Source organism: Balaenoptera acutorostrata, chromosome 9 (genome assembly GCF_949987535.1).
Source record: "Balaenoptera acutorostrata chromosome 9, mBalAcu1.1, whole genome shotgun sequence".
Taxonomy (NCBI): domain Eukaryota; kingdom Metazoa; phylum Chordata; class Mammalia; order Artiodactyla; family Balaenopteridae; genus Balaenoptera; species Balaenoptera acutorostrata.
The window spans coordinates 55,333,695-55,346,759 of NC_080072.1; the positions used below are offsets into that span (position 1 = coordinate 55,333,695).

Here is a 13,065-nt window from a genome sequence, read left to right on the forward strand (position 1 = left end):
TGTAAAACAGGGGAACCTGGCAACAATATGGTTCCAGTTGTCCACCTTGTCTCATTTGTGCTATTACTTTCATATTTGTGAACCTATACATATGTTATAAAACCCTTTATACAGTTATAGCTTTTGCTTTAAACAGCCATATATGATATAAATAAAATAAGAAAAATACATGGTCTTTTATATTTACTCCATGTTTACCATTGCCAGTGCTTTCTATTCCTTCTTAAAGATCCAGGTTTCTATCTGGTGTCATTTCTCTTCAGCCTGAAGAACTTCCTTTAGCATTTCTTGTAGTACAGGTCTGCCTGGTTATTCCTAGACCTTAATGTTTATCTTCATTTTTAAATGAAACTCTACCCCTATCTAGCAGGGTTGCTAAAACAATTATGGTGGGATAGAGACTGGGGGTCATGTAAGAATGGAGTTCTGTTGATCTTAGGTTGAAATTCTTGGATGGTGTGGAATCAGAATAAAGCTGATTGCACAATGTGTTTATTGTGTTATTATCATGCTATTTATTGATAATCTTTTGGTGTCCTCAAACATCCATTTTGGTTAATTGGACATTCATTCACTCATTCAGCAAATGTATATTTTTTAATTAATTAATTAATTAATTAATTAATGGCCGTGTTGGGTCTTTGTTGCTGCACGCAGGCTTTCTCTAGTTGTGGCAAGCAGGGGCTACTCTTCGTTGTGGTACGCAGGCTTCTCATTGCGGTGGCTTCTCTTGTTGCGGAGCACGGGCTCTACGCGTGCGGGCTTCAATAGTTGTGGCACGTGAGCTGAGTAGTTGTGGCTCGCGGGCTCTAGAGCGCAGGCTCAGTAGTTGTGGCGCACGGGCTTAGTTGCTCTGCGGCATGTGGGATCTTCCCGGACCAGGGCTCGAGCCCGTGTCCCCTGCATTAGCAGGCAGATTTTTTTTTTTTAACATCTTTATTGGAGTATAATTGCTTTACAATGGTGTGTTAGTATCTGCTTTATAACAAAGTGAATCAGTTATACATATACATATGTTCCCATATCTCTTCCCTCTTGCATCTCCCTCCCTCCCACCCTCCCTCTCCCACCCCTCTAGGTGGTCACAAAGCACTGAGCTGATCTCCCTGTGCTATGCGGCTGCTTCCCACTAGCTATCTGTTTTACGTTTGGTAGTGTATATATGTCCATGACACTCTCTCACTGTGTCACAGCTTACCCTTCATCAGATGAATGGATAAAGAAGATGTGGCACATATATACAATGGGATATTACTCAGCCACAAAGAGAAACGAAATTGAGTTATTTGTAGTGAGGTGGATGGAGTTAGAGTCTGTCATACAGAGTGAAGTAAGTCAGAAAGAGAAAAACAAATACAGTATGCTAACACATATATACAGAATCTAAGGAAAAAAAAAAAAAAAAGGTCATGAAGAACCTAATGGTAAAACAGGAATAAAGACACAGACCTACTAGAGAATGGACTTGAGGATATGGGGAGGGGGAAGGGTAAGCTGTAGCAGGCAGATTCTTAACCACTGCGCCACCAGCAGCAAATATTTATTGAGCACATAGCAGGTACTTTTCAAGCATTGGGGATCTTGTGGTAAACAAATCAGGCAATGTTCCTATCAGAGCTTTTATTTTAATGCAAGGAAATCAGACAATAAAAATATACAAGTGAAATACATACAAGTCAAAAAGATAGATCAGACATAAGTGCCATGAAACTGGAAGTCATGTTCCCACTGCTGAAATGTCAACAGCCAAACCCACAAAAACACATACATCAATATATCCCCTAAAACAGAAACACTGCCCTAGTCTGTCCCCGCTTTGGTCAGGAAGAAAAACTGCCACAAAGCAAAGACTAGTTACCCTTATATGAGGACCTTTTGATTTACTGATTTGTGTAATATGAAAATTGATAATTTAATGAGATTGATTATAGTTACATTCAGCAATGAAAGCCCTAACATTTAATGTAAGGGAAATAAATGAAAGTAAGTAATTGATGCATTGTAGTTCACATCTATTAATAATATTAAAGCCCCTTAACTTTTTCACTTTTCAGAGAATGTTTCAACTATCTGCATAATCCTCTTAATGAAAAACAAAGTTCTTTCAGAGCATAAAGTTGGCCATGCCATTCTTTTTTTTTTTTTTTTTTTTTAAAGATTGATTGATTGATTGATTGCTATGTTGGGTCCTCGTTTCTGTGCTAGGGCTTTCTCTAGTTGCGGCAAGCGGGGGCCACTCTTCATTGTGGTGCGCGGGCCTCTCACTGTCGCGGCCTCTCTTGTTGCGGAGCACAGGCTCCAGATGCGCAGGCTCAGTAGTTGTGGCTCACGGGCCTAGTTGCTCGAACCCGTGTTCCCTGCATTAGCAGGCAGATTCTCAACCACTGCGCCACTAGGGAAGCCCACCATGCCATTCTTAACCTTAAAACCTTTCAGTGGCCCCACATCTTGTACACAGTAAAGTACCACCTCCTTGGCAAGGAGTCTCGTGTTGGTCTCTCCAGCTCTGCGTCCTGCTGCTCTTGTGTTGTGCGCTCCAGCAGTTGTCTTAGTTCCCTGACCACACTGTGCTATTTCACACCTCTGAGCCCTTGTTTATTATTTTCCCTTTGCCTGGAATTCCTTATTTTAACCTGGTGAACTACTGTTTGTCCTATAAAAGCCAAGTTTCATAGCCTGTGTGCTGTCTTTCCCCTGTTCCTTCCAAGTTTATTATTCCTTCCTGTGCTACTTTGTAACCTTTTGCATATTGCACTTTTCATGAAACAATGTAATTATTTAAAGAGGGGTTTGAATCCAGCAACAAGTTGGAGGTACTTTGAGGGCATTGTGTATAAGTTGCTTCTTAATAATTGTGTATTGTGTTGAATAAATAAATGAATTACCATAGGAAGCCATGTTAATGAGAGATGAGAATATGTGCTCCTTCTGTTGACTATAATAAATAAGCAGAGAAATTAAAAAGTACCGATATCACCCTCTTTATGTTAATTGGAATGTCTTCTTCACTTGTTTGCAATTTTTTTAAAATTATTTATTTATTTATTTATTTTATTTTTTTAATTTATGGCTGTGTTGGGTCTTCATTTCTGTGCGAGGGCTTTCTCTAGTTGCGGCGAGTGGGGGCCACTCTTCATCGCGGTGCGCGGGCCTCTTCACTATCGCGGCCTCTCCTATTGCGGAGCACAGGCTCCAGACGCGCAGGCTCAGTAGTTGTGGCTCACGGGCCTAGTTGCTCCGCGGCATGTGGGATCTTCCCAGACCAGGGCTCGAACCCGTGTCCCCTGCATTGGCAGGCAGATTCCCAACCACTGCGCCACCAGGGAAGCCCAGTTTGCAATTTAATATATTTATGAGTTCTTTTGGTTAAAGAACAAAATGATGTACAACCTAACTGAAATAACTGTAAACCGTAAACATTCAGGGTCTTCCTAAAGCATGTTTTCATTTCCATCAACAGAATCCAACATGGCGGAGTCTTGATTTTGGAATAATGCCGGACCGTCTTGATACATCTGTGTCTTGTTTCGTGGTGAAGATTTGGGGTGGAAAGGAGGATATCTACCAGCTGTTGATTGAATGGAAAGTCTGTTTGGATGGGCTGAAATATTTGGGTCAGCAGGTAATTTTTAGACTGCAGTTTCAAGTAGTTGTCTTCTCTAAATAAACAGTCTAGCTTTTTCTGTTGAATCTCCTGATTCTACATTTCCTGTTATAAAGAGAGACCCTTTATGATTGTTCACTTACGTACAGAAATTTGAGTCATTGCCAGGTTAAAAAATGACTGAAAAAATTTATGAAGAACTGCCTTAAGCTGATAATTTAAGAGGATATTTTTTTGGGGGGGGGCAGGTAGAAAAGAATATGCTTTCTCATAGCACTCTGATTGTTCTGTCTTATTGGATGTTTCCCCTAGAATCTGAAAATTAAGTTGAAAATAAGCACCTCTCTTATGACCAGTAGAGTGGGGTTATTCCAAGAATAAGAAGATCTACTGTTTATTGAGCACAGGGATGACAAATGCCTGGTGTATATACCGCTACCCATTCCCCATGACTGGTGTAGCTAACTCATCATAGCACTCTTCTAGCTGAGCTCAGAAGTAGCTCCATAATCCTTTCTAACACAGTGTTCCAGGATGCAACTAGAAATATATCAGAATTGCATATGAAATGAAACCTGTTTGCCATTCCCAGACATAAGTAATTACAGTTAATGCTTATAGTGACCTTGTGAAAGTTGATATTATTGCCCATAGTTTCCTGATGGGAAAATTGTGCCTCAGAGAATTTAAGAAACTATCAAGATCACACTGCTAGGTGGAGTTGGGATTTAAATTAGGCCTGACTTAAAAATTCATTCTCTTTCTGCTGTACCACACTGGTATATACATGTAGTCCTTGGTAACCACTCAGCCCACATTGGAATAAATGCCATTTCTATTTTGTGATACCTGTGGGACTACTGATAAAGGTAACCCTAAAATGTTAGTTATATCTACAAACATCCTTCATGTTTTTTACTATTTATTCAGTATATACTTTCTGGTATGTTTCTTTTAGAGAAACAATTCTACATTTTTCTTTTTCAGATTAAAAAAAAAGCAAAACAGCTCTTCCCTTATTTTGCATAGTATATTTTATTTTGTGTTCTTTTTTTTTTTTTTTTTTTTAAAGGATTTTTCTTATTTATTTATTTATTTATTTATTTATTTATTTATTTATTTTTGGCTGTGTTGGGTCTTCGGTTCGCGCGAGGGCTCTCTCCAGCTGCGGCAAGCGGGGGCCACTCTTCATCGCGGTGCGGGGACCGCTCTTCATCGCGGTGCGCGGGCCTTTCTCTATCGCGGCCCCTCCCGTCGCGGGGCACAGGCTCCAGACGCGCAGGCTCAGCAATTGTGGCTCAGGGGCCCAGCCGCTCCGCGGCACGTGGGATCCTCCCAGACCAGGGCTCGAACCCGCGTCCCCTGCATTAGCAGGCAGACTCTCAACCACTGCGCCACCAGGGAAGCCCCCTGTGTTCTTTTTTAGTGACCAGAACAATGCATGCAGTGAATATTTTGCTTAACTAAATTCTAACCTGCTACAAATTCTGTTTTATTTTTATTTTTTTTCTTTTGTTTTAGGGCTGGTCTTAATGAAAACTCATAAAGTGATGACTTGTGGCTTAGGGTCTTTCTCCTCTCTTTTAGTACCAAATGCTTGTTGCCTTTAGCCTGGCTAACCAGCCCTGCCCTGAGGCACGTACTCTTTCTATCTTGCTACGTGCTGGAGTTGGCTCTCTGTGTATAGATTATGATATTAAGCACTTGTTTACGTTGTGTGTGGGTGGGGCTTCTTAACATTAGAGTTGCAGCCTATAGGCTTGTAGGGGAGGGTTTTTTTTGGCCAGAGAAGATGACCTCCATCATGCTTTTCAGTTCACACATTCCTTAGGTGGTTGTCTTCTTAAAATACCCAGCTGTGCTTATGTCTAACTTACCCTAATTTCAGAGAGTTAGCATTCAGGTGTCTTCTTACAAAGTTGGTTATGTTGGTATCGCAGAGAACAAGAGAAAGAGAAAACATTTTTCTAAGCCAACTAGACACTTAATATCCTTGTAGAAAGTCACTTATGAAATAGGTATAACAAGTAACAGGCTACTAGAAAATCAGATATAATAGAATTACAAATTTTTAGAGGAAAGCAAGGCTCAGATGTGTTAGGTTAATAGCCAGAATCACTGAGGTTCATTGATTGGTCATCTGCTTTCTAGCAGGCATCGTTCTTAGTGTTAAGGATCCAGAGATGAGTCAGATAAGGTTCTTAGACCCGGTAAACTGATGATCGATGAATACCTGCGAAGAGAGCTATGGGAGTATGTGTAAGAGGTATGTAGACAAACCTGGATAGAGTCAGGGAATGAATGACTTTTGAATGAAATTTTTTTACAAGTTAGGTTTTTTTGAGGTTTAATTTACATACAATAAAATTTACCCTTTTAATGTATACAGTTCAATGAGTTTGACAAATGTATGAAGTAAGTAACCATCACTACAATGAATAATGCTGCTGTGAATATTTAAATATAGGTCTTTGTGTTGATGTAAGTTGTCATTTCTCTTGAATAAATACCCAGTAATGGAATTTCTGGTTCTAATGGTAAGTGCTATGTTGAAATTTATAAGAAACTGTGAAACTCTTTTTTCGGAGTGACTGTCATTCTGCCTTCCCATCAGCAATGTATGATAGTTCCTTATCTTTGTAAGGACTTATTATTGTCAGTCTTTTTAATTTTCACTATTCTGATAAAGTGGTATCTCATACTGATTTTAATTTTAATTTTCCTAATGATGAAATGATGTTGTGCATTTAAAAAATATGTTTATTTGCCATCAATCCCCCTACCTTCTTTTTTTGTGAAATGTTCGTTCAGATCTTTTGCCCATTTTTTATTTGCTTGTTTGATTTCTCATTACTGTGAGTTGTACAATTTCTTTAGGTGTTCTGTATGAGTTAGTCCTTTATGAGATATATATTTTCCAAATACTTTCTGCTAATCTGTGGCTTGTCTTTTCATTTTTTTTAAGTGTCATACTTTTTGTTTCTTAGATCTAAGACGCCTCTGCCTAACCCAAGGTTACAAAGATTTTCTTTTATAAAGTTCTTCTAGAAGTTTTATAGTTTTAAGTTTTAGTTTTACATTTATGTCTATGATCCATTTTGAATTAACTTTTATACAAAGAGCAAGATTCATTGTTTTGTAGGTGGATGAACATTTGTTCCTTTTATTCTTTGTTGTAGAGGCTGTTATTTCTCCATTGAATTACCTTGTCTTTGTTGAAAATCAGTTGTTGAAAATCATTTATGTTGATCTGTTTCTGGACCCTCTGTTCTGTTTCATTGATCTACATTTCTGTCTGCCAGTACCACCTTGTCTTGATTACTGTAGTTTTATACAGTCTTGAATTCAGATAATATTAATCCTCCAACTCTGTTCTTTTCTCAAAAATCTTTCTGGCCTTTCTAGATCTTTTGCCTTTACATATACACTTCAGAATTAGTTTGTCAGTTTCTACAAAAATCCTGCTGTGATTTTGGTACGTGTTGAATCTAAGAAAATTTGGGGAGATTTGACAACATAGCGTTGAGTGTTTCAATCTATGGACACGATATAATCTCTCCATTTGTGAAAATCATCTTTGATTTCACTCATCAGTTATTTGTAGTTTTCAGCATACAGATCTTACACATATTTTGTTAGATTTGTACCATGGATTCCATGTTTATTGATGCTAATTTAAATGGTATTCCTTTTTAAAATATTCCTATTTCCAATTTTTGTTCCTTGCATATAGAAACATTTCTGTTTTGAGCTTGTATTCTATGACCTTGCTAATAAATTCACTTATTAGATCCAGTAGACTTTTCTATTGTGGATTCATTTTGTAGATTGCCAGGTAGGCAATCATATTGTTTGTGAACAGAGAAGGTTTACTTTCTTCCTTTCTAATGTTTATGTCTTTTTCATTTTGTTTCTTATTTCACTGGTTGAGACTATTGAGGTACAATGTTGAATAGAAATAAGTAGAGTAGGCATCTTTGTTTTGTTGCTATTCTTGAAGGAAAGCAGTCTTTCACTATTAAAAATTAATACTGGAACTGCACCTCAGATGGGACTCGAACCCACAACCTTCCAACTGAGACTGCACAACTCATCTCGGGACTTAATGAAGCTCAGGTTCCTTCTGTCTTGATGCAGAAGGAATTCAGCGAGAGGCAAAGTGATTGGTAAGAAGTAGATTTATTAATACAGGACGCTTGTGAAGGATACAAGTGGGAAGGCAAGAGGGTTCTGCCCCGAGAACTAAGTGGGCTACATTTTTATAATCAAAGGAAAAGTGGGGATGGAGAGAAGACCACCTTCTTCCTCTTCCTTTGTAAAGATGTTGCAGGAAAATGAGGCACAAGAGGGTGGTCATGTCCCAGGTCTCGGGTGAGTTCCTGGGACAGTCCTTGGCTTCATGCAGGAAAGAATTCAAGAGTGAGCCATAGTAAGTGAAAGCAGGTTTATTTAGAGTGATACGCATTCCACAGGTAGAATGCGGTCTGTCTCAAAAGGTGAGAGCAGCTCTGAAATATGGGGTGGTTTTTATGGGCTGGGTAATTCCATAGGCTAATGAGTGGGAGGATTACTCCAACCATTTTGGAGCAGGGGCAGAGATTTCCAGGAATTGGGCCACCGCCCACTTTTCACCCTTTTATGGTCAGCCTTGGAACTGTCATGGCACCTGTGGGTGTATCATTTAGCATGCTGATGGATTACAATGAGCGTATAATGAGGCTCAAGGTCTCCTGGAAGTCGAACCTTCTGCCATCTTGGGCCTAGTTGGTGCTAACCAGTTTTTGTTATATTCAGTTTTCCTCAAAGGCTGTGTCATTACTTTTTGTTTGTTTGTTCTGTTTGTTTGGCGGCATCTTGTGGCTTGCAGGATCTTAGTTCCCCGAACAGGGATCGAACCTGGGCCACAGCAGTGAAAGCGCCGGGTCCTAACCACTGGACTGCCAGGGAATTCCCAAGACTGTGTCATTATTTTAAAGGTTGTACCCTACTCCCTTCCCTCCTGTCTCACTATTAGCCATAAAATTTTAAGACACTTGATTGGGTTGAGGAAGTTTCCTTTCATTTGTAGTGAATTCGATTTGCTAATAGTTTGTTAAGACTTCTTTAACCTATGTCCATGAAGGGTATTAGTCTGTACTTTTCTTGCAATGTCCTTGTCTGGTTTAGTATTGGAGTAATGCTGGCTTCATAAAATGAATTGGGAAGTGTTACTCTTCTTATATTTTCTGGAGGAATTTGTGTAGAATTGTTATTATTTATTCCACAGATGTTTGACAGAATTCTTCAGTGAAGCCATCTGGTTGTTAAGATTTCTTTGTGAGAAAGTTTAAAAGTATGACTTCAATTACTTTATTAGCTATGGGGCTGTTTAGGTTATCTGTGAATTCCTAAGTGAGCTTTGATACTTTGTCTTCCAAAGCATTTGTCAGTTTCATGTACTATTTCAAATTTATTGGTATAAAATTTCCCAGAGGGACTTCCCTGGTGGTCCAGTGGTTAAGATTCTGTGCTTCCATTGTAGGGGGCGTGGGTTCCATCCTTGGTTGGGGAACTAAGATCCCACGTGCTGCGTGGTGCGGCCAAAAAATTAAAAAAAAAAAAAATTTCCCACAATATTACCATATCCCTTTAAAGTATGTAGGATATATAATGATCCTTTCCTATTTCATTCTTGCTGTTGGTAATTTCTGTTTTCTCCCTTTTTCTCTTGATTACTCTGAATAGAGATTTATCAGTTTTATCAGCGTTTCAAAGATCTAGTGTTTGGTTTAGCAATATTGTGTTTTATAAGAAATATATATATTTGATGCACAGTTCTTGGCTCATTTCTCCTAGAACTCTTGGAATTTCCTAAGTGTTGAGAGTGATAAAGGTGTCTTTTGTTATGTTAATGAGGTGACTTTTGGAAAGCACTAAGGGTGGGGGCTGGTTGCCCATGGAACAACCATGTGATAAGAGGATTAGAGGATTGGAACTTTCAGTCCCACAGTCTGACCTCTTGGGAGAGGAGAGGGATTGGAGGTTGAATTAGTTGCCAGTGGTCAATGATTTAATCACTCATGCCTGTGTAATAAAGCCTCCATAAAAACTCCAAAGGATGGGGTCCTGAGAGCTTCTGAGTTGGTGAACACATAGAGATTGGGCAGTATGGTACACTTTGAGAGGGCACAGAAGCTTTGTGCCCTTTCCCCATACCTTGCCCTATGCAGCTCTTCTATTTGGCTGTTCCCTGAGTTACATTCTTAATAAACTGGTGATCAGTAAGTAAAATATTTCTCTGAGTTCTGCGAGCCACGCTAGCAAATTAATGGAACCTGAGGACTAGGTTGTGGGAACCTCTGATTTACAGCCGGTTGGTCAGAAGTACAGGTAACAACCTGTACTTGGGATTGACATTCTAAATTGGCACCTCTAATCTGTAGCCAGTTAATTAGAAGCACAGATAACAATCTGGGTTTTTGACTGGCCTTCCATGTGTGGGGGGCAGTCTTGTAGGACTGAACCCTTAACCTGTGGAATCTGATGCAGGCCTGAGAGCAGGACACCCTGCTGGTGTCCAAGAATTGCTTATTGTTGGTGTGGGAACTACCCACCCACCCCACTGAAATTGGGTCGCAGATCACTGAAAGAGGTTTCATTGATTATTGTTATTTTTTTCAATTTCATTGATTTCTGTTTTTTTCCTTTTTTAAAAAAAAAATATTTATTTATTTGGCTGTGCCGGGTCTTAGCTGCAGCATGTGGGATCTAATTCCTTGACCAGGGATCAAACCTGGGCCTCCTGCATTGGGAGTGCAGAGTCTTAACCACTGAAGCACCAGGGAAGTCCCTCATTGGTTTCTGCTTTTACTCTTATTATTTTCTTCCTTTTGCCTGCTTTGGGTTTAATTTGCTCTAATTTGCTAATTTCTTAAAGTAGGATTCCTGGATTACTGATTCGAGACTTCTCTTTTCTAAAGTAAGCATTTAATAAATTTTCCTCTAAGCATTGCTTTAGCCCTGACCCACAATTTTGATACTGTATTTTCATTTTTGTTCAAATTGAAATATTTCCTAATTTCTCTTTTATTTCTTCTTGACCGAAGGGTTATTGAGAGGTATGTTGTTTAATTTGCAAACATTTGTGGAGTTTTCAGATATCCTTCTTTTGTTGATTTCTACTTTAATTCTGTTGCGTTTAGAGAAAATCATATTATTTTAATCCTTTTAACTTTTTTGAGATTTATTTTATGGTCTGTCTTGGTAAGTGTTTCATGTACGTGTCATGTGTATCTTGCTGTCATTTGAATGGACAGAGTGATGATGCAGCTTGTCCACAGTAGCCAGAGCTACAACTACAAGCCAATTTCCTGAATAGCCTTTAGAGACAAGAGAGTTAATCAGGAAGTTTTCCCCAGAAGTCATGAACTAAAGTTGGTTTTGACTTGAATTTTGATGACGAAGAAGCAGAGGAGTTTGAAAATAGCTCTATTCAAGGTGGGAATTTGGAGAATTTGTTGATAATGCTTATATGGGGCACTTGTGGTGGCAGAAGTTCTTGTGCTTAGTTTAAGTGGTTAGAACTTTGTATTAATACCAACAACGATTGTATAGTCTTTCAGTGTTTGGGTATCTTTTTACATTCATACAATCATTTTACGTGCACCCAGTGACTTTGGGCCTTTTGAAGGTCATGCGAGCAAGTATGATTTTCCTCTCAGTATTTAACTGAGAAAACAGAAGCTCAGAGAAATTAAGTAACTTGTTAAAGGTCACACAGTGATTGGTGGATTTAGGCTATTATTTGTTCCATTGCTCAGACTATATTTATTATTCATTTCACTAACTTTGATCATCTGTCTTTAAAAAGTGTGCCTTTTTTCATAGAGGGATCAAAATACAAGATTGTGGTTGGATTAAAAGGCTCTATATTCTGTAGTCTCCATATTAAGATTCTGACACGTTTTGGGGTCAGTAATCTATAATTAATGGTAAAGGATAGTAAGTAGTATGGAGTATCATGCAGCCTGTTTTGTTAATTTTCTTTTTTTTTTTTTAAATTAAATTTATTTATTTATTTAATTTATTTATTTTTGGCTGCGTTGGGTCTTTGTTGCTGCGCGTGGGCTTTCTCTAGTTGTGGCGAGTGAGGGCTACTCTTTGTTGCAGTGCACGGGCTTCTCATTGCTGTGGCTTCTCTTGTTGCAGAGCACGGGCTCTAGGCGTGCGGACTTCAGTAGTTGTGGCACGTGGGCTCAGTAGTTGTGGCTCACGGGCTCTAGAGCGCAGGCTCAGTAGTTGTGGCGCAGGAGCTTAGTTGCTCTGCGGTATGTGGGATCTTCCTGGACCAGGGCTCGAACCCGTGTCCCCTGCATTGGCAGGCGGATTCTTAACCACTGCGCCACCAAGGCAGCCCTAATTTTCTTTATTAATTGCGAACAAAGGGCTCTATGGTTGACTGATCCTGATTTTTTTCCCCCGCAGTATTGTTTGCGTCTAACTTCCAAAAGTACTTTCATATCCAGTGATAATTGGATTCATTTCATCTCTATGACACCACTATAAAATAGAACAAGGAGTGTTTCTGCTTTTGGATGATGAGGGATTTAAAACATGGCCCATTAACATTGATTAGCGATTATATGTTGAGTAGAGTGCTAGGCACTAGGGCTATAAAGTCAGAGTTCCTTATGAAGCACTCGAAGGTTGGAATTAGAACTCAGATCACTTGAATTTTTTTTTTTTTAAGCCCAGTATCTTTTCAAGTCCTAGAACCATGTTGTCTCTTATTTTTCAACAAATTAATTTAATGCCCATCTTTATGAGGCTTATGCTTTGAAAACTTTACCTTCATGTTAGATTCAATCCTGCCCATAATCTCACCCCACCCTTTCTTTAATGGCATGTATTTTTCTGATTTTAAAAGTGATCCATGTACTTTGTGGACAATTTGGAAAATTTTGAAAAGCACAGAGAGGAGAATAAAAAATTATGTGTAATCCTTCTGCCCAGCTGCAACCATTGTTAACATTTTGATGCATATGATTTTATTTAATCTTTTTTCTCCCGAGGTATATATGTGTATAAAATATTCTATGTTTGTAAAATTTTGAGTTTCTTCTAATCTTGAAACTGATTTCGTAGTGCTTTATTTTTCTCTCATAAAATAAAACACTTGAAATTGGTTTATAGTTTTCATTATAAGTTTATTATTGCAGGCCCATCTTTTGGTATTGTATTCAGTTAAGTAAATGATGTAGGTAAACAGGGAGCATGTGATTAATTTTGCTTTAGTAATAGATGTAGCAGGTATGGAAGTCAGATAAATGTTCACAGGAATTTTCTACTGCTGGCTTTGACCTTTCTATCTCTAGCTAGAGAGAAGAGATGAAATATTCTATTCTGGTAATCCCCCACCTGAACCCTCACATTAATCCTTCACTGCAGAAGCAATTAAAATTTTTTTAGCCACAATTCTTTCC

The 13,065-nt window shown here is 38.8% G+C and overlaps 1 protein-coding gene across 4 annotated transcripts in view; it reads left to right on the forward strand.

Annotated features, from left to right (window-relative positions):
• The window catches only part of UVRAG (UV radiation resistance associated), a 312,724-nt gene that overhangs the window by 46,785 nt on the left and 252,874 nt on the right, over positions 1-13,065 (forward strand). For all 4 annotated transcript variants that reach the window (XM_057553092.1, XM_057553093.1, XM_057553094.1 and 1 more), the window contains one exon: positions 3,461-3,622. In XM_057553092.1, the coding sequence (XP_057409075.1) occupies positions 3,461-3,622 (162 nt within the window). The remainder of the gene's footprint in view (positions 1-3,460; positions 3,623-13,065) is intronic.